At 61.4% G+C, this 20,316-nt stretch overlaps 2 protein-coding genes across 2 annotated transcripts in view; both read right to left on the minus strand.

Moving 5' to 3' along the window:
- Positions 1 to 4,279, minus strand: PHOX2A (paired like homeobox 2A). Its single transcript, XM_040584045.1, has 3 exons — positions 3,999 to 4,279; positions 2,507 to 2,694; positions 1 to 438 (listed from the first exon to the last, which is right to left on the minus strand). Exons 1-3 carry the CDS (start codon positions 4,216 to 4,218, stop codon positions 4 to 6), a joined length of 843 nt encoding a protein of 280 aa, XP_040439979.1. The 5' UTR covers positions 4,219 to 4,279; the 3' UTR covers positions 1 to 3.
- A 7,228-nt stretch (positions 4,280 to 11,507) lies between these two features.
- Positions 11,508 to 20,316, minus strand: part of CLPB (caseinolytic mitochondrial matrix peptidase chaperone subunit B) — a 92,299-nt gene continuing 83,490 nt past the window's right edge. Inside the window, exons 12-16 of the mRNA XM_040584966.1 lie at positions 17,539 to 17,695; positions 13,710 to 13,783; positions 12,711 to 12,830; positions 12,144 to 12,248; positions 11,508 to 11,840 (exon numbers count right to left, since the gene is read on the minus strand). Coding sequence (XP_040440900.1) covers positions 11,589 to 11,840; positions 12,144 to 12,248; positions 12,711 to 12,830; positions 13,710 to 13,783; positions 17,539 to 17,695 — 708 coding nt within the window. The 3' untranslated portion in view covers positions 11,508 to 11,588. The remainder of the gene's footprint in view (positions 11,841 to 12,143; positions 12,249 to 12,710; positions 12,831 to 13,709; positions 13,784 to 17,538; positions 17,696 to 20,316) is intronic.

The raw sequence follows: 20,316 nt of genomic DNA on the forward strand, positions 1-20,316 counted from the left end.
ACATCAGAAGAGGTTTGTCTTGAGGGCATTGGGCTTCCGATGGAAGGAGGAGAGGACGCCGGAGAAAGGTCCCGGCACAGCTTCAGCGGGCTGCCAGGCCTTCAGCAGGTCGGCGGCGTTGGTGGTGCCGCTGCTGGTGCTCACACCGGGCCAAATGGGCGCCTTGAGGGTCTGGGGGGGATGGCCGGGTCCCATGGGTGGCCCTGCACCAGGGCTGGGGCTCAGGCTGCTGCCAGGGCTGCCGAGGCTGCCGGCGGCGGGCAGGGATGCCGTGCTGTCAGGCGTCGGGCTGCAGTTGGACTCCTTGGACTCGTCGTCCTCCGAGGAAGAGCGCGGCTCCGACTTCTTGCCAGTGCCACCGGCGGTGCCGCTGGCACCCTTGGCATTAGCTGCCCGCTCTTGTTTGCGGAATTTGGCTCGGCGGTTCTGGAACCAGACCTGGAGGGGACGGAGGGGACGGGAGGGGACAGGAGGACCCTGTGCCACCGTCCCCAGGGCTTCGGGGAACTCATGGGGTCAGGCAGCTCTGCAGCCCCCTGTGCCAGGGAGCTCACCCCAGGGTGCAGCACCCCACTCCCATGGGCAAAACGTTTTCCACAGCGTTGGGAAGGGGGCAGTGTATTTAAAACCAGCTACAGGCTTTGGGGTGCTGAGGCCAGGCGCTGGCACCGCCACAGTGCTGTGGCATGGGCACTGGCGATACTGGGGGACACTGCCAGAGCCTGTGCTGCACCTCTGCCTGCATCTCACCAGTGTCAGAGCCCCCCGATACAGCCTGTGCCCCCCAGCGCATGCTTTCCCCATGGCACCAACCGCAGTGTCGGCCCCCCTCGCTGTCCCTGCCTGGGACCCCCCTCCGCGGCAAGGGCTCGGTGGCACATGGCCCCGCAAAGTGCCAGCCAGGGGCCGGGGCTCTGTGGGCACCCCCACTTCACTGCCAGTGGTGTCCCCGCAGGACCAGGCCCACCACGTCCCACCCCCAGCCGCAGGAGGCCTTTGTCCCACAGCCCTGTGGGTCCCTGTGGTGCTGCGGTGCCCGTCCTGCCTGCGGGCGGCTGCCAGCCCCGCCATACCCCCCGGCTGTGCCACGGCACTGGGGGATGCTACGGGGGGAATGGGGGTCCCGGGGGCCTGTCACCCGCAGAACATCCCTGGTGCTCAGTACAAGGACATGCTGTGGGGGGGCTGAGGGACCGAGGCAATCCCTGGGGTGTCAGGGACACGGGTGCTGGCTCTGCCACGCTGGCATCTCCCACTGCTGCCCCCACGGCATGCTGCTGGAGATGGATCTCACTGCTGGCACCCACAGAGGGGGAGAGAGGGGGCTGGGGCACAGTGGGACCCACCAAAGGCACCCAGGGTGGCCGGTCCTGAGCCGTCTCCCTCATCACCAAGCTGTGGGTCACCATGGCTCGGGGTACAGCAGGCAGCCACACCCCAAGAGCAAACCCAGAGCGCTCCCTTACCCATGACGTGCCTGCTGCTCCCATCCTATCCAGCCCCCCTCATCCCTGCGTGGCCCCCCATACCCCGGCATGGTCCCATCTCCCCGTGGCACCCACCGAGCACCTGCCCTTCACCCATGGACATGGGGGACCTTATTTTTTCCCCCGTGTGCTGACAAAGTGACTCCCCCTATGGTGCCTGGGTCTGTGCTGGGGGGGCAGGAGCTGCCTCACACCACCCAGTTTTCACCCAAACCCAGAGCTGAGCGGGGGCTGAAGCCAGACAGGGACCCCCACCCCAATCCTCATGCATCCCATGGCTGGGCTGGAGGCTGACAATGGGTCCTGCTGTGGGACGTCACCTGCCCCATTGAACCCTCACCCCGAGCAAAGTCCCCCTCTCTGCAGGGGTCCCACTGCCCACGGAGACCCTCAGCCCACTGCTCCAAGGGACATTGTCCCACCCGGTGCCATTCCCCACAGCGAGACCGGGGATCTGCACCGACAAAGGCGGGTCTGCACTGACAAAGGGGGGAGTCTCCATCCCCCCACAGCCTCTCACCAAACCCACCCGACCTCGACACATTTCAGACTGGAATAAATCGTTGCTGGTGGGTCCCGGCGCAACGGTGCTGTGGCATGAACCAAGCCCCCCTGTCTCTGCCGGCAGCCAGGCTGAGCCCCCCCAGCAAAGCAGAGCTGCACCCACAGCACGGCCACACGGCGCTGCCGCATCCCATCCCCTCACCACTGCAGCTGGGTCCCGGCCCCCTCCCTGTCCCCATCCCATCCCCAGGGACCTGCCCGGGCAACACATGGGGAAACGCTCCGGTCCCAGCCAGGGCGCCCAGCACCAGGAAAAGACAGGAATGCGTTTGATCCGTGTGGGGGAGGGTCCCCCCATGCTGGAATCCTGCGGTGGGTCCCCATTGCTACGCCAACTTGACCCCAACGTGAGGATCCCACGGGTGGGCTGCAGCTGCCTGTCTGTGCAGTCTGGTGGGACCGGAGCCCCCAGCCCCCACCGCCCCAGGCTCCCACTGTGCCCCCCGGCAGCTCACCTGCACCCGGGCTTCGGTGAGGTCGATCTTGAGGGCCAGCTCCTCGCGGGTGTAGATGTCGGGGTAGTGGGTCTCGGCGAAGACCCTCTCCAGCTCCTTCAGCTGGGAGCTGGTGAACGTCGTCCGGATCCGCCGCTGCTTCCGCTTCTCGTTGATCCCCGACGGGTCCGAGAAAAATTTGTAGGGCACTGGGGAGGGAGAGGAGGGGTGAGCGGGGCCAGCATAACGGGCAGGACCGGCAGGGCCACGGCGGGCAGGGGCACAGGGACCCACCGGGCAGACACCCACCGGGAAGGGTGGGCAGGAGGCACCGGGCAGGATGGAGGGAGCAGGGACACACCGGGCGGGACACACCGGGCAGGATGCAGGGAGCAGGGACACACCGGGCAGGACACACCGGGCAGACGCACCGGGCAGGGCAGGGACACCGGGCAGGGACACAGCGGGCAGGGACACCGGGCAGGGACACCGGGCGGGGCGGGCAGGGCAGCCGCGGCGCTCGGGCGCTGCCTCCCCGCGCCCCCCGATCCCGTTCGTTCGTTCGTTGCCGCCGCCGCCCCCTCGGCGGGGCCCGGGCGGTGGGAGTGGGGCCGGGGAAGGCAGCGCCATGCGGGGCCGGGGCCAGGGCCGGGGGAGGCGGCCGGTACCGTCCGACGGCTTCTTCGTTGTCGGCGCGTCCGCGGGCAGCGCATCCGCGGCGGCAACGAAAGCGGAGCGGGGAGGGGGGGCCCGGCGGCCGCGACCCCCGTCCAGCCCCGCTCCGGGGCCGCCGCCGTCCCGGGGACCCCGGGGGCCCTGCGGTCGCGCACGGGGCGCCCACCCGGCACCGCTGAGGGACCGGGAACCGAGCACCGGGCACCGACGGTACCGGGGACTAACGGCGGCGGGCGCCGCTGCCACCGGGCGCCACCGGCAGCCAGTACCGACGGTACCGGGAACCGGCAGCACTGAGCCCTGATGGCAGCAAACATCGACAGCAGCGGTTACCGACGGCATTGAGCCCTGACAGTACCGAGCACCGGCGGCATTGGGCACCGACGGCAGCAGGTACCAACAGCAGCGGCCAACGACGGCACTGAGTAACGGCAGTACTGGGCAGCGACGGCCCCGGGAACCGGCTGTACCGGGCACTGGTGGCAGCGTGCACCAATGGTACCGAGCACCGACGGCCCCGGGAACCGACAGTACCGGGCACCGACGGTATCGAGCACTGACGGTACCGGGCACCGATGGCCCCGGGAAATAGCAATACCGGGCACCGGCGGTACCAAGAACCGACGGTACCAAGCTCTGACAGCATACCGGGCACCGACGGCCCCGGGAACCGGCAGTACTGGGCACCGACGGCCCCGAGAACGGGCAGTACCGGGCACCGACGATACCGAGTCCCGACGGCGGCGGGCCCCGATGGCGAGGACCGCTCGGGGCGGGGCCGGGGGCAGGTGGGGGTGCCCCGGTGGGCGCGGGGAGCCGGGGGTCGCGGGTCCGTTACCTGCCGAGTAGGGCGAGGGCTGGTGGTCGCGCAGGGCGCCCAGAGCGCAATTGGCGGAGGCGAGGGGGGGGCAGGCGGGCCCGGTGCCGAAGCCCCCCCGCATGGGGCTGTACTGGAAGGAGCCGGCCTGGCTGCAGGGGCTGAACTCGTAGGCGGACGCCTCCATGGCGGCCACGCAGGAGTCGTAGGAGTTGAGGTAGGAGTAGTCCATGGCGAACATGGAGCGGCCCCGGCTGCCGCCCGCCCGTTACCGCCGCCGCCTGCCCGCCGGCCCCCGGCCCGCCCCCGCCATCCGACGCCCCAGCCCGCCCCGGGCCGCCGCGCCCCGTAAATATACCGGCGGGGGGAGCGGCGGACAAAGGCTGCGCTCGCCGGGGGCTTTTGCATGACAATATCTCCCGGGGACGGCGGGCGCAGCAGGAGCGGGCGGAGCCGCTCCCCCCCCCCCCCCGGCCGCCGCCCCCCGCCCTTAACCCTTGGTGGGCGCCCGCACCCCCGGCCAGGCCCGGCCCCGGCAGCCGCGCACGTCGGGGCGGGCGGGGGGGAGCGGCCGCGGACGGGGGGCCCGGCCCTGCCTGCGGTGGCGGCTCCTTTGCCGCCCCCCGGCTCCAGCGGCCCCGGGGCCCGGCCCGGTGGAGCTCCATGTCCCCAGCCCTAGCCTGCTCCCTGTTCCCAGCCCCATCCCACCCCACCCACCGCATCCCATTCCAATCCCCATCACATCCCATCCCAGTCCCTATTCCATCCCATCCTATCTCATCCCAATCCCCACCCCACCCCACCCCATCCCATCCCATCCCACCCCATCTCATCTCATCCCATCCCATCCCATCCCATCCCATCCCAATCCTCATCCCGTCCCATCCCGTCCCATCCCACCCCAGTCCCCATTCCATCCCATCCCACCCTACCCCATCCCGTCCCATCCCAGTCCCCATTCTATCCCATCCCAATCCCCATCCCATCCCATCCCATCCCATCCCATCCCATCCCATCCCATCCCATCCCATCCCATCCCATCCCATCCCATCCAGTCCCATCCCATCCCAATCCCTATCCCATCCCATCCCATCCCATCCAGTCCCATCCCATCCCAATCCCAATCCCCATCCCATCCCAATCCTCATCCTGTCCCATCCCACCCCATCCAATCCAGTTCACATCCCATCCCAATTCCCGTCCCATTCCTCTGTGCCTCCTGGATCCATCCCTACCCAACCCCCAGCCCCCTCCCTGCTGCCCCCCATCCCCAGATCCCCCCCAGCAGCACGGGGAGGGGGGGTCCCAGGCTGCCCCATGCCCAGCCCAGACCCACCAGGCACCCCCCCATGGGGACAGCTCCCTCATCCCATGGCAGAGCTGGGGCAGGGGGCGCCCCTCAGCCAGCGCAGCCCCTGTGTCTGGAGACCCCCCCCACCCCTGCCCCTCGCAGGGGTCCCGTGGAGCTGGGTAGTGGGGCTGGGGACCCCTTTGTACCCCACAGCTCTGATTGGGTTCCTGCCCGTTCTCAGCCCCAGCCATGCCGGGGGCGTTGCGTGATGACCCCAGGGAAGGGGGGGAGCCCTGCGGTGCCCCGCGGGGGTGGCGGCCTCCGGCCCCCACCCGGGGGACCCCCGGCCTCGGGGAGAGCTGCCTCCTCGGGGGGCTCCGCCAGCACGGGGAGAGAGGGGCCGCGGCCCCCAAGCACGGGACAGGCAGCAGCTAGTCCCTGTCCCCCACGGGTCACCCCCCTCCTGGCCCCTTCCATTCATCCACCCCGATGTCCCCAGTGTCCCCCCCCCAGCATCTGCTGCCCTCACAGGTCCCCTCCGGGGAAGGGTCCCCACCGTGGGCCCGGCTGGGCTGGGGGAGACACGGGGGTCCCTGTCCCGGGGTGGGGGGAGAACTTGAGGGGCTGGGCATGGCAGGAGGGCAGCAGGGGCACCCCGCCGTCCGTGGGTGTACGGGGGGAGCGGGGGGGGTGCTCAACCTCCCCTCCTCTCCCTGGGGGGGCCCTGCTCTTTGCCGCCCCCCCCCCCGTCCAATTTGCAGCCTGGATGAATTTCAAAGCGCCGCATCCCGCCCGCTGGGGCCACGCAAAGGCTTTACCCCTTTCAGCGGCACCGGGGGGGGGGGGATGCAGGGGGGACGGGGGGGGGATTTGGGGGGGGATTTGAGACATTTTCAAGACAAACACTTTCACTAAAGAGGATTTAAAAGTCTAATTACGCTCAGCTAAGGGCTTTGTGCCCCAGCGCAGCAGGGGGGGCTCGCTGCCCTCCCGGTGGGCACCAGCCCCCCGCGCCCCGGGGGAAAGGCCGGATCCTGTCCAGGTCCTGCGGGATCAATTCTGCCCACGGGGCTCAGCCCCACGCTGCCACAGGGCTGGGGCGGGGGCTCACGGCACTGGTCCGTGCCGTCCTGGGGCGCTGCCCAGAACTTATCCTGCCCCACACCTTGCACCATCGCCTGCCCCTCGTACTCCCCCCATCTCCCACTCTGTATCTGGCCCCGTGTCCAGCCCCACATCCTGCCCATTGCTCTGCCCTGTGTGTTACCCCATCTCCTGCCCAACCTCCCTGCCCCATGTCCTGCCCCACACACTGTCCCATGTGCTACCCCATGTCCTGCCCCATCATCTCCCCCCCGCATCCCGCCCCACATGCGACCCCAGTCCCGCAGGGCAGAGCCGGTGCCCCCCCCCGCTCCCGGCTCCCTTCACCGGGGACAGCCCTCGGGGCCACCCGGCTGGGCCAGGTGCGGGGCCGGTCCCTCGATGGGACCCTGGGGACACCCGTGGTTGCGGGCCGGTGGGTGCTCCCACCCGCGCCCACCCCAGCTGCCGGCCGAGCGGGCAGGTTGCTAAACAAGTTAATTAGATCACGGGGCTGGAGGTTGGCGGCTGAGCGAGAGCCCCGACTGTCAGGCTGCTGGAGTTGTGAAAAAGTTAATTCAATTAAGTTTTCCCTCTAAACTAATTAGGCAGCAATCTGCCACGCAAGGAGCTGCTGCTATTGCTACCCAGAGCCAGGGGCAGAACGGGCCGGGGGCGGGGGAGGGGGGGGAGGGAGCGAGGAGGATGAGGGGGTGAAGGGAGTGAGGAGAGGGAGCGGGACAAGGGGGGTAGGCGGTGGGGAGCAGGATGGGGGGTGAGTAGGGGTGCCCTGACCCTGCCCGGCCTGGGACACCCCCCCCCCCCCCCCCGTGTGTCCCGCAGCTCCCGTGGGAGCTGGGGCAATACCTCCTGATTTTGGCGGGTGAAGGAAGATGGGTGCTAGCAGCAGGGGTGCCCAGCTGTCCCCAGCACTGCCTGACGGGATGGGGGCACAGGCTGCTCCCCCCGCCCCTTCCCCCCGAAAGGGTGGCAATGGCAGCAGGGAGGGCTGGGCACAGTGGAGGAACTGGGACAGGGACCCCCATCCCTCCATCCTGCTGGGCTCTGGGGGCCACCCGGGACCCGAGGGCTGTGTGCGGGTGCCCAGGTGGGTCGGGGCGCCTCTGGAGCCCACTTTGGGGACAGCCATGTCCACCGCACAGCTCACGTCCCAGCTTTGTCGTGGGCATTGGCCACACGCAGCCGGTGCCCAGAGGCAGCACCCGCAGCATCATCCCCACCCCTCCAACGCCTGTCACCCCACGGGGACCCCCGGATTTTGCACCGGAGGGGGTGTCCTGGTGGGTGCCGGCCCCGCTTTCGGTCCCACACCATGCACAGCCCAACTGGAGGCCTCTGGCCGCCGCGACCACCGCTTTGTTCCCGGTGACAAAGCCCCGAGCCGGGGCTGCGCCGAGGCCCCTCCGCTCGCTGGAGCTCGCCTGCCCCTAATCGAATTAGGAGCCCGGCACGGGGCTGAAGGCTGGCGGTAATTGAATTTCCCCCGTCACAGCCTGATGTTTCTCCCCTCCGGATCCTGCCTCCCGTTTATTGTTCCCGGCCCGGCTGCGGTGGCACATTTATTTGATCTGTCAGAGGGAGCCCTTTCACCCGCTGCTGTTTGCTCAGAGGATGCCGGTGCCGCGCCTCCAGCACAATTAAAAACAAATAAAACGATCGGGGAGGGCCCCGTGTGCCCCCCAGTGCCGCCCCAGCCGGGATGCTCCTGCCGAAAGGCCCTTGTGGCTGTGCTCCCCAGGGAAACAGCATGGCATGGCACGGCATGGTAAAGCATGGTGGAGATTGGCACGGTGTGGAGCAGAACGGTGTGGCACAGCAGAGTGTGGCATGGCACAGCATGGCGTGATGCAGCATGGCACAGCCTGATATGGCACAGCACGGCATGGCACAGTGTGATGGCACAGCATGGCGTGACATGGTGTGACCCAACACAGCACAGCATGGCATGGCACGGCACAGGATGGCACGCGTGGCTGTGGGCTCCCCGCTCTCCCTGTGTCCCCAGGCAGGGACAGGGCCTGTTCCTGGCCCACGAGAGTCCTGGCACCGGGTGCTCCCAGCCTGGCAGTGTCGTTGCAGGGTGCTGGTGTCCCAGCACGTGAGTGCTGGGGTGGGTCGGGCACACGGAGCACGGGGGCAGCTGCTCCCTGGGGCTGCACAGAGGGAACCCTGCCTTCATCCCCGGGGTCAGCCTCAGCGGCGGGCAGTGCTGCCCTGCACACACATCCGCACCATCTTAGTGCGCACCCCTGCACACCTTAATGCACATCTGTGCACACCTGGGTATGCACATGGACACCCTGATGCACACCCATGCACAGCTGTGCATACTCATGCACACACACTAGTGCACTCCCATGCGTACTCATGCATAGTCATGCGCTCCCATGCACACTCATGCACACACATGCACACCCGTGCACACCCTCACGCACAGCTTAGTGCACAGTGGTGCACACTCATGCACACCTGTGCACTCCCACATGCGCAGGTACCTCGCTGCACACCTGTGCACACCCACCCCTGCACACCCACCCCTGCACCCCCACCCCTGCACCCCCTGGCCCAGCATGCTCACCTCTGCACCCCCTGGCCCTGCTTTGCCGCTGCTGTAGGACCCACCTTACCCAGCCCCATTTCTCCTTGCTGCCCGCTGGGCTGGGGGCCTGGTGACACCTGGGGAGGCCCCCCAGGGTCCCAGCTTTGCCTGTCCTGCACTGGGCAGGATGGAGGGAGCTGTGCAGAGCGTGGGGCTGGCATTTGCTGGTGTCCCGTCACTGCAGGAGGTGATGGCGGGTTTGGGGATGCTGCTTGCTGCCCTGTGAGGCACCCCGGTGTGTTGGGGGACCCCCTCCCCACGCCCTGGCTCCCCTGCAGCCCTGCCACCCAGGGAGAGGACGTGAAGGTGTGGGAAGAGGCAGGGGCTGAGCCAGCAACTCCGGTGGGTTTGGTGTCAGCCATCCCTGCAGCTGAACCGCCTCCTGGCCCTCCCATGGGAGCAAACCTGAATCTCAGAGGGTCCAGAAAAGCCCAGTGAAGCTCCAAAACCCTTTCAGGGGAAAAGAAACCTGCTCTTGGCTGTCCTGCTGGCCTCTTGCAGGTCACCCTGAGTGGCTCATAAAGGCCAAATCCTGCTGCTGGAGGCTCCCTTCCCCATCCAGGCAACCCCCAGGCGCAGCCAGCCCCTCATCCCAGCACCCAGATGGGAACAGGCTCATCTTCTCCAGTTCCGCCACCCACCCGCTGCCAGCCTGGAGCTGCCTGGGCAGGGGTTGAGAGGAGCGGGGCACCCATGGACCACCAGCACGGGAAGTGCCTGCGATGGGGCAGCTCCGCTTGCCATCCCAGAGGCTCCCCCGGCTTTTCCAGCTTTCCTTCCCTCGGTTTGCAGCCCTTGTGGAAGGCAGTGGCACCGAGTTAAGCTCCACAGCAGGAAAAGGCAACAGGGATGGAAAGGCAGGTCAGGGCAGCACCCCTAAACTTTCCTGTATCCCCCCAGAAATGAGTGCCACCACCAAAACTGAGCCCACGCCACAGCCCAGCAGTGCCAGCAGGGATGCTTGGGCAGGGGGATTTCACAGAACAAGTTTGCCGCGTCGGGCAGGGACCCCAGCAGCTCGCTGCCACCTCTGAGCCGTCCCCGTCCCTGTGCCCAAGGGACTGTGACTTCCAGCTTATTAATTCTGGAGGGCTATTCGGTTTGATTGCCTTTTGTATTTCGTTTTCTACTCTTCATAATCAGCCCTGGCAACATGTCACCAGCTGGAGGAGTTGGTGCTTTCGGTGAAGTGCTGCTGTCTCTGCGGCAGAGAGGGCTCCCCTCCCGGTGGGGTGATGGTGGCATGGCTGGGGGTGGCTCCAGAGGTGACCATGCATCCCAAACCCAGCCAGTACCCACCATGGGACACCTCATCCCCAGGGATGACAGCAGCTGGGCTGGCTCTGCTCGGGAGAGGACACGGCAGGTGTGACCCCATGCCGAGTCCTTCACTGGGGGGATCGCTCACACTACTCGGCCACGCATGTGAGCTCAGCATGGCAAGGCTTGGAGGTGGATGGAGGTCGGAGGAAATGGGATTTTCCCCCAACAACCTCTCTTATCTGCCCTGTCATCTCTGCCAGGCGATGCTGCCCTTGGTGCCAGAACCCTCCTCCAGCCCCCAGAAGATGCACCCCAAAACCGCTCGCAGGGGAGCCCCTCACCCCTGTGCCCTGCGTGCCGGCCCTGCAGAGATCACGGGGCCAGGGCTGTTCTGGCAACCACGGCTTGGGGCAGCGAACCCTCCCACCCACAAACACGCAGGAAAAAGCCAATTCTACCCAGTGAGAGCCACCATCATTTGTCTGGGCTGGGGACCTTTGCTCCAGCTCTGACACTGGGGACAACTTGGGCAGCTGGGTTAAGCCTGAGATATTAAATATTTCCTGGAAGCAGGTCAGAAGAAAATCAGTGGGGAGGATTTAGTGAGAGGTTTGCACTGGGATGTTGCCTGGCTGGGACAGGGAAATGTGCCCAGCGTTGTTCACAGCTCCTGGCGATAAGCAGGAGATGCAGGAGCCCTGGGGGATGTGTCCTGCCGTGGGGCAAACCCCACTTCTGCTCCCCCCATCCTCCCCTGGCCCGTGCCAGATGCAGGTTGTATGTGCATACCGTGTTTATTGCAATAAATAATGAGAAGCGGGCAAAACACAGTCCAAGTGCCTGGTGGCTTCTAGAATCGAGCTGCCGCACCCTCGGTCCCTGTCCTGCCCTGTTCCAGCCGCAGTCCAACCCAGCCCCCGCAGCGAGCTGCCTCTTCAGGGAACGGCAAATCCCACCCGCGCTGGACACCCTGGCTCCCGTACGGTCTGCGATCTGCTTTCCCCTTTCTTAAAAAGCTCTGACACCTTCTCTTACACCAAGCAAAACCCCAGAACCCTCCACCTACGTGTCCCCAGCTGGCAGCGTGGCACCTCGCCATCCAGAGCTGCAGCTCCAGGGCCCCCTGTGCCCACCCTGGAGGGAGTGGGTGCAGGCTGAGCGGGCAGCTCCTGCCTGCCTGTGCCCGGCGCTGGGGCAGCGGAGGTGGCAGGAGCACGGCTTTTTCCCTGCCCCACCGGCTGCCGGCCCTCACCGACATGGCCACATTGCACACTCCCAGTCTCACGGGGTTTTATTGTCAACCTGTGCTGCCTGCACCATGGCAGAGCGTGGGGCGGAGTGTGCTCGTTGCTGCCTACAAGAAATAAGCAATGTTTTCTGGGTTCAGAGGTGCTTGGATGTCCAGTTTTCGGGATTTGCTGTCTTTCTCCACTATCTCCAATCTCAACGTTGGCATCTTTGTTTTTTCTGCTCCAGGGGAAGAGCTGTCCTTGGTTTTCAGCAGCTGCTTGTCTGAGTCCTCCACCGTGATCCTCAAGGTGCAGCCCCTCGGCAGCAGGTCCTGCTCATAGGCAGCTGCCAGCTGGTTCACAACACGCCGCTCCACCTGAAGAAGGAAAAGCAGCTCCCATCAGAAAAGCCCTGTCAGCAGCCTCCTGGGGAGCCAGGCAGCTCTCCTTCCCACCCTGGGGCAGCGCAGGATCCTGGAATCTCCTGTTCACCCTGCTTATTCCCCATCTCTGGAGTGTACCGGCTGTGCCGTTTCCTCCCACAGACCATGAACATCTCCCCTTGGGAGCTGTGGGGCCCCTCTTCTGCAGGACAGACCCCAACAATAATCCCCTCCCTGTGCAGAGCAGGGCTGGAGGCAATGCTGTGGGCTTCACTGGGGCTCCGTCCTTGGCTTTACCTCGTGTTTGATGGACCGGGCACCATAGTGCAAGTTGTAGCCATCAGCCAGCACATCCATGACCTCCCTGTCCCAGAGCAGGGTGATGTTGTGTCTCGCCTTGGCCTGCCAGGTGAGGAAGAGGAGGAAGGGTTACCGATGCCTTTGAGCAACCCTGGCACCCCATTCCTTGAGCAGCAGGGACTCCACAGGCAGCACGGTAGGTGCTGAGCATCCCTGGGCCTGAGCTCAGCCAAGGAGGAAAGGGCGGACTCCACCAGGCCAGACCCACCAAAGCACCAAGTGGTCCCCTAATTCCTTTTTAGTCCCCCAGAGAGCTCAGATGTGCAAAGACCAATCAGAAAAACAACATCTCTGAACATGGCCTGAAACTCATCCCTGCCCCGCCACAGGAGGAACCGTCCCCCGCCATCCCAGGGGGTCCCTACACCCTCCCGAGCACCGAGTGCCCCAAGGTAGATAGACGTTCACTGTGTCCACCTCAGGAGGATGAAGGTTGGGGCAGGGATTTCCCTCTGCTCATGCATCTCTTGAGAAGTTACGTCTAAGGCCATGGATGGTTTTTACCTTTTTGGCCCAAAAATTCAGCTCCTTGTTGACAAGCTGGATGAGCTCAGAGTGGCAAAAAGGGAGAAAATAGACGATCTCATTGATCCTCCCCAGGAACTCATCTCGTCTGAAGTGAGCCTGTGGGGACAAGGGGTGAAAGTCAGTGGGGACGGGGTTGGTGACTCTGAGAGGGACAGCAGTGACGGTGACACTGCAGGAGGAGCTCCCCAGGGATCACTCCCACCTCCGACAGCTCACGCATCAGTGCAGCGTGGCCCTGGCAGCCATCCTACCCCACTAAGGAGCTGGAAGTCTGTGCTGCCAGATCTCAGGTCAACAGGAGCATCTCTCAGCATGGCTTACAGGAGAAATGAATTCTGGAGATGGCAAGAGGAACTAGAAAGGAATCTCTCCTGCAGTGTAAGCCCAGCTCCAGCCTCCTCTGCTGTCTGCTCCTGCCTGAGCCACTTACAGTAAGACACCTCGCTGCGTGCCAGCCCTCCTGGTCTGAGGCTCCGATCTGAGCCTTCTGCCGGGAGGTCAAATTCTTTGGTCTCCGTAGGAACTGCCAGGTGAGCAGCGCCCTGAAGTCCTTCAGAAACATCTTAAACTTAATGTCATCAGGATGTGTTGCTGCAGTCAGGTTTTCCTGGTCCCTCTGCAGCAGTGCATGAGCTGAGCAGATGGTGACCCCGGGAGAGCAGAGAACCCCCAAATTCCCACTGCAGCACTTCCCACCCCACGTTCTCTTTCTCGTCTCATGTTGCTGCACTACTACAAGAGCACAGGGAGTGAGTAAGAAGCTGTTATTTATTTCTGCTGGGTTCTGACCTTAATTAAAAGTCCCTTCCAACCCAAACCGTTCTATGACTCTTTGTGGCTGAAAGTTGAAAAAGGACGTCATGTTGCTTATCTCACAGCTGGGAGACAGCTGGGTGAAGAACCATTGTATCGAATGACTCAGTGACCAAAGCTCAGGACACCTGAAACATAAGCCATGAAAAAAATCATCTGTACCTTTAAGATGGGTCGAATAACCTTTTCCTTGAACTGCTTGGAGATGGTTATCTTGTCGCTCATCTGGACATCCTCTGAAAAACAGGAGGGTGTGGGAGGGTGAGGTGGAACACGGGCTTCCCGTCCGCCCAGCTCCTGAGGATGGGCGAGCAAAGCAGCATGACAAGGAGCTGGAGGCTGGGCAGCGAGGAAGGTGGGGGTCCTGAGGGGACTTCACAACAGACCTGGAACCTCCACACATGCCACTGGCCAGGTTGGCATTCATAGTGGGGTGTCCCTGCGCTTGACACTCTGGACAGCAGGTTTGGGGCTGCCACGGCCGCCCTGCATGCTTTGGGTGCCCGAGGGGAGCACCCTACACCTACGTGTTTCACTTGCATGGCAAAAAAACTCCCGCTCTGCCTCCACCCTCCGCCCTGCGCCCTCAGGAGCTGCCTCACAGCTCACAGAGGTTTTGGTTAGCAGGAGTCCTCTCTGCCCAGCCGCTGGCTGCTCTCTGGGAGCCGCTGCCAATTACACGATGCACAGAGCACTCTGTCACCTGGGGCTGCTCCGCGTCCTGCAGCTCTGCCAGGCACGGGGACGGTCCTCAGTCCCTTCAGCAAACAGCAAACCCATGTTCAGACTGTTTGTGGCACAGCTCTGGCTGGAGACTACTTCCCTCCACTGACTGCAGATGGAGCCAGGGTCTGGCTGGCTCCCGAATCCCAGCTCAGAACTTCCACAGGCAGCTTAAAAGCAGGATTTACCTGTCTGCCGCCCAAAGGCACTTTTCTCTTTGCCTTTATCGTCTCATTTCTTCCTACACATCCCCGCATTCAACTCCAGGTGCTATTTAACACATAGGGACACTCATAGGGAGATCCCTCGCATCCAAGGCACACTGGATAGGATCCTGACACATAGGGTGCTAGAGAAAGACCCAGGCTGCTGGGTGCCCTTCCCAGCTTTGCAGCCTTGATGAGGATCCTTGCACCCCAAGCAGCGGCAGAAGGGACTCTCAGGCTCCACCAGACCAACACCAGGACAAAGGGATGCTGTGTGCTCTGAAATCACCTCTCCTTCCCTGCCATGGCAGACACGAGCACGCCTGTGGGGCTTGGGTGCATCCTGGGGTGGCAGTTTGCAGCACAGCACAGGGGAAATGGATGGTCCAGCCCAGCCACGCAGTCTAAATGGAGTGGTGTGGGTCTTTGGTTGTAAGGATTTGGCCCGTTTCACTTTTTTGTTTTCTTCTAAAAGGCACCAAGGGGGTTTTCAGTAAATAACAGGAATTTGGTACAGCGTTCCGGAAGAGGAGAGCTGGAGAAGGCAGAAGAGACAGAGCTGCCCCCAGCATTCCGGTTTGTCACCTGCAATTGCTGCTGCGTGCACTCCCAGATGCGGAGATGCTGCAGAAACAGCTCCTTCCCTCTATCTTTCCATTTATCTGCCCACCCAGGCACTTCAGCTGACCTCCTGGCCACCGCCTTCAAAGAGCATCTCCAAGCCAAGAACTCAGTAAATCACAAGGAGTTCCACGAAACTCAATTGAGGGCAAGCTTCTGAGCCGAAATGCATTTTCCAGCTATGCTCTCTAGCTGCCGTTTACTCACTGCAGCTGTCTGCCTTACAGTTCTAGAAATTAAAATTCAATGCTTTCCTCATTTAGCAGAAAAGTGCTTGGCATTTTAAAATGTTATTCTTGAAAGTTCAGTTGCAGGCATGCTTTGTCCTTTACCTAGTTTGATTGAAGTTTAAAGATTCTGAATTAAGCCAGCTTTGGCATCCACTTCTCAAAATAAAAAGGAAGAGACAGTGAGAAAGAAGCTGAAAAATGCATTTGGCACCAAACCCCAACATTTTTTCCTGCTCCCATGGAGCTGATGCAGATGGCCGTGTTCCCCAGGCACAGTCGCAGCACACGCTGCACACCACTGCTTCTCTGGGCATTTCCACTGGTGAGCAGAGCTCTTGAGACCGACCTTTAGTAAACACGGTGCATCCGTGACAGCACATGCTGCTAGATACCCTATGGAAGATGCAGTGTCCAGACATTTAAGACTGTAAAAGGGTCTTAAACCCCCACCAGACTGATTAGTTTTTTAAAACTGATGAGAAAACAAGGGATGCAGCCATCGTTCATGGATGCCTGGTTATCCACAGGCACAGGACCATGGGACGGAGACAGTCTTTCCCTGTGCCAGTGTCTGTGCTTGCAAACCGCTGCACATTTTTGCAGGCAGGGAGGGAAGGGACATCGTCCAGAGGCACCTTCATAGGTTAGAGTTGGGCCCGTGTGCAACTCATGAAGCTCAACAAGGCCAAGCGCAAGGTCCTGCACATGGGTCAGAGCAATCCCAGTACAGGCTGGGCAGAGGATGGATGGAGAGCAGCCCTGCCAAGAAGGGCTTGGGGGTGCTGGTGGATGAGAGACTCAGCATGACCCGGCAATGTGCTCTCACAGCCCAGAAAGCCACCCGTGCCCTGGGTGCATCCCCAGCAGCGTGGCCGGCAGGGCGAGGGAGGGGGCTCTGCCCCTCTGCTCCCCTCTGCTGAGACCCCCCACAGCGCTGCGTCCAGCTCGGGGGTCCTCAGCATCAGAAGGACACGGACCTGTTGGAGCGGGGCCGTCGGAGGCCACGGAGCTGGTCAGAGGGCTGGAGCCCCTCTGCTGTGGGGACAGGCTGGGAGAGCTGGGGCTGTGCAGCCTGGGGAGGAGAAGGCTCCGGGGAGACCTTAGAGCAGCTCCCAGTGCCTGGAGGGGCCGACAGGAAAGCTGGGGAGGGGCTTTGGGCAAGGGCTTGTAGCAATAGGACCTGGCCTGGTGGGAGATGTCCCTGCCCATGGCAGGGGAGTTGGAACTAGATGATCTTTAAGCTCCCTTTCAACCCAAACCGTTCTGTGATTCTGTGATTTTAGAGCTAGAGGGACGGCCCCTGCTGCAGACATTGCCACCTGCCTGTCCATCCATCCTTGGCACAGCAGAGACCTGCCAGTCCCCAGAGCCTCCTGGTGCCACTGCAGTTATCACCAACCAGCTGGTGAAGGCAGCGGAGGGTTGCACACAAACTGGGACTCTGCTACCTTCACCAGAGCTGTTTAGTTCACATCTTAGAGGCTGCCCTTACTCTACTCAGTTCTCCTTTTATTACCTAATTCACATTTCTAAAAAAATTTCTATAGGACCCTGATGTGTGGGTCCAGAGCTCCCATTCCAAGGCGAAGCAAAACTGATTAAGCTCAGTCCTTTTTGAAAAGACTGTGAGGAAACAAAACTCTTCCTCTAACAGGAGCACCTGTACCAGCCCCTGTCTTCTCTAGGAAACACTTGGAAGGGTTCTGAAAGAATGGATAAGGTGAGGAGATAAAAGGAAGAGAGCACAGGATGAGGAAGGCTGGGAGGTGGACAGAAAGCCTTCTCCAACGATGTGATCTCATTCTGAAGGATGTGATCTCAAATAATGAGGATTTCAGAATAGGGGAAGCCCAAAGCAGAGATATTACAGGAGGGAGCAGGGTGGAGATTGGAGTGTGGGACTTCTCAGCAACAGGTCATCCTAGAAGGCAACAGCATGACTTTTCAGACATACCCATCAAAGACCTGGCAGCTGCCTTCCCTTCTGGCAGAGGAGCATCCCCGAGGCTCGCCCAAAAGCTGCAGGGCCTGGAGGATGTGTCAGTGCGGACCAGCTGCAAGGATGAGCAGTGGGGAGGCAACCGAAGCGTCTGGGTGCTCCCCCTGGCAGAGGGATGGCTGATCTGGTGTCAAATGAAACAAGGGGCCTGCCGTGTAAGGAAGGAGGTGGATTCTTTAGGGATTTGGAGTATGACATTGAAAGGCCAGTACCTAAGTTTTCTGCGATCCTTTTCTTGCTCATCTCCATGGCTTCTTGTCGGAGCTGCAGAGCGTGCTGGGCAATCTCATCACTCGCCACGTTGGAGGTCATGATAAAGATGGCATCCTTGCAGTCAATGGTTTTCCCCTTGCCATCTGTCAGCCTGCCCTGCAACAACACCAAATTGACACCGGCAGCGTGAGCAGGCGCCCCAGGGTTCCGCCAAAACTTGAGGTGAAAGGATACGGGTCCCGGTTTTCCCCAGAGTGAGGGATGCCCATGGGTACAGGCAGGACGGAAGCGGGGCTGAGCTGTGGAGGCTGAATGGGTAACCTCTCCGAAGAGCAGCCGTAACTTGCCCTGCACGTGGTCCGAGCCTGTTCCACCTGGCACAGACTTGGTGGAAGCCCTGAGAGATGCCTCGCAGGGGCATTACTCTGCTGCCTCTGACCCTCTGCCTACCTCCCTGCTGTGGCTTTGCGTCTGACACATGAGCTCCGGTGAAACCCCGTGAGTGCAGGTGAAGTTGTTGTCACCTTGTGCCTCTGCCTCACCCCTCTAACAGAGGCTGCTGCCCCTTAGGGAGGTTTGAAGGACTCTCAGAGGCGGTCCAGACTCTTGGCTCAGCCCTGCCCGTGGTTGTGGGTTAGGCTGCGCTTGTTGCTGGAGTGGCTGAGACACGAGATGACCCCTGGTGTGGGCTGTTGTCAGGGGCAGAGTGGGTAACTGCAGGCGTTGGTGCCTTGAAAAGCTCCAGCAGCGTTGCCCAGATGTTCACCAAAGCCTTCCAGACAAGCCAGTTTGAAGCTCCCCATGGGCAGGGAGGGCTCAGAGGTGGTCTGAGAGCACCACAGGGAAGCACAGACTGCCAGGAGCCTGACTGAACATAGGCAAAGCTAAAATAACCTTGCAGAAATAACTGGGTTATGGCTATAACTAAGCAGTGGAGAGGCCGTGACAGCAAGAGGCAACAGGGAGCATCCCTCACACTTGCAGAACTGCCCATCAAACCAAACCACAGCAGCCCAGCAGCACGCTCAGCAGTGAGGGCAACCGCTGCTGCAGCCAACTGCTGTGGCATCAACCCTCCTCCTACCAAGCTGACACAGGAACCCTTCAAAAGTACTAGTTCTCTTGATTAATAAAATAAAGAGAGAAAAAGAAGGAAAAAATCAGCAGCTCCCCAGGCGGTTTCTTTTCTCAATACGTCTCCAACAACAGATATCCAGCACAATGACACAAATCCTTGTTGGGTGCTTGAGATTAACATTTGGGTTATTGCCCTGTCAAGTGTGTGGTACAGGAATTGATTTCACATTTAGCTGCTGCTGCGATGATCTATGCAAGAAAAAATTGTGTTATTAATCCTTAAAAGAAAAACAAACAAACAAAAAAAACCCCCAAAACCTTCCAGCGTGTTGCTCTGGAGTTTGGTTGCCTCTGAGGACAGACCAGGACCTTAAAAATAAACCAAAAAGCTTGCACGCAGCAGGCGGAGGGCTCAGCAGAAGATGCAGAGCCTGGAAACACATCCGCATCCCTGGCTCCCACCAGCTCGTCCAAGAAAGCTGCAGCTGCCCAACACAGGTTGTATGCCAAGCGTCCCCCCGAGACAGCAAAGGACTCCAAAGCCATAGACCTTGTGCTCCCTCCCTCCGACAGCGGGTATCTGCTCTCCTTCCTGCTGCCAGTGGGATCGGGTGCTGTAATGCACGGAGGTGCCTGGGAGGGTATTGGGGAGCTAACGGGCATGGACCTGCCTCTGAGGTCGACAATCCTCCCTGGGTAGCTACCTTGGAGGAGTCTACTTAGGATTTCAGCTGTCTCCAGAGGAGCCCAACACAGTCCTGGAGATGTCTAGGAGTTTCCATGGAGAGCTACTGGGCATGGGCCTTCCGCCAGCACACACAATGGTTTCAGGAGCCCCAGGTTCCTCCAAGGTAGATACCCAAGCAGTTTTGTCAATGTTAGAGGCAGGTCCATGCTGATGGCTCTCCCAGGGCTCCTCCCAGCCATCTCCAAGAGTGTCCTGGCTTCCTCTGGAGACTCCTCCTAGGTCATTAGCTGAAGAGTTTTGTCCACGGCAGGGGGGTTGCCTAGATGATCTTGGATCTCTTCCAACCCAAACCATTCTCTGATTCTATGATTTTGTGTTTGGGGGGAGGAAGGTGTGAAACAAATCACATGCCATCTGAAAAGTCATAAATTAACCAACCTGAACTAAAACCCAGCAATTAACAATCGATCAGGATACCAATGGACTTTGAAGTCCCCAGAGTATCTGCTTTTCTGATGATGTGGCAACACCCTGACCTGCTGCCAAGACCTTGGAGCCAATTTTCTCTGTGCTGTGCAGGAGGCAGAGTACATGGGATGTAGGGCACCACAGGAACACAGCCATTGCCCTCCTGCCTCCTCTCACCGCTCCTGCTTTCTGCTGTGGACCTGCAGCCCACCTTTTCCGACACTGAGCTGTCACTGGGGGGCTTTTTCCTTAGCGGTATCCTCATGACACAGTCTTCACCGTCACATCTTCCCAGTGACATGGGACAATCCGATTCCCAGGTTTCATCCTCAAGTTTCCAACCTTCCCATCACTGGCTTCTTCTTTGACTAAAGGTGTCATTTATTGCAGCAGGACACCTCAGCATCATCCTGGTGTTAAAATGGAGAAGAGGCTGACTGGTTGGGTCACCTTTTTTTGGAGGCGACTATTGATCTGGAACATTTCAGCTCCGCTCTAGGACACCTTCAGCATCCGTCATCCCTTGCACCGCTCACTGTCACCT

The sequence above is a fragment of the Falco naumanni genome, chromosome 2 (genome assembly GCF_017639655.2).
Source record: "Falco naumanni isolate bFalNau1 chromosome 2, bFalNau1.pat, whole genome shotgun sequence".
Taxonomy (NCBI): domain Eukaryota; kingdom Metazoa; phylum Chordata; class Aves; order Falconiformes; family Falconidae; genus Falco; species Falco naumanni.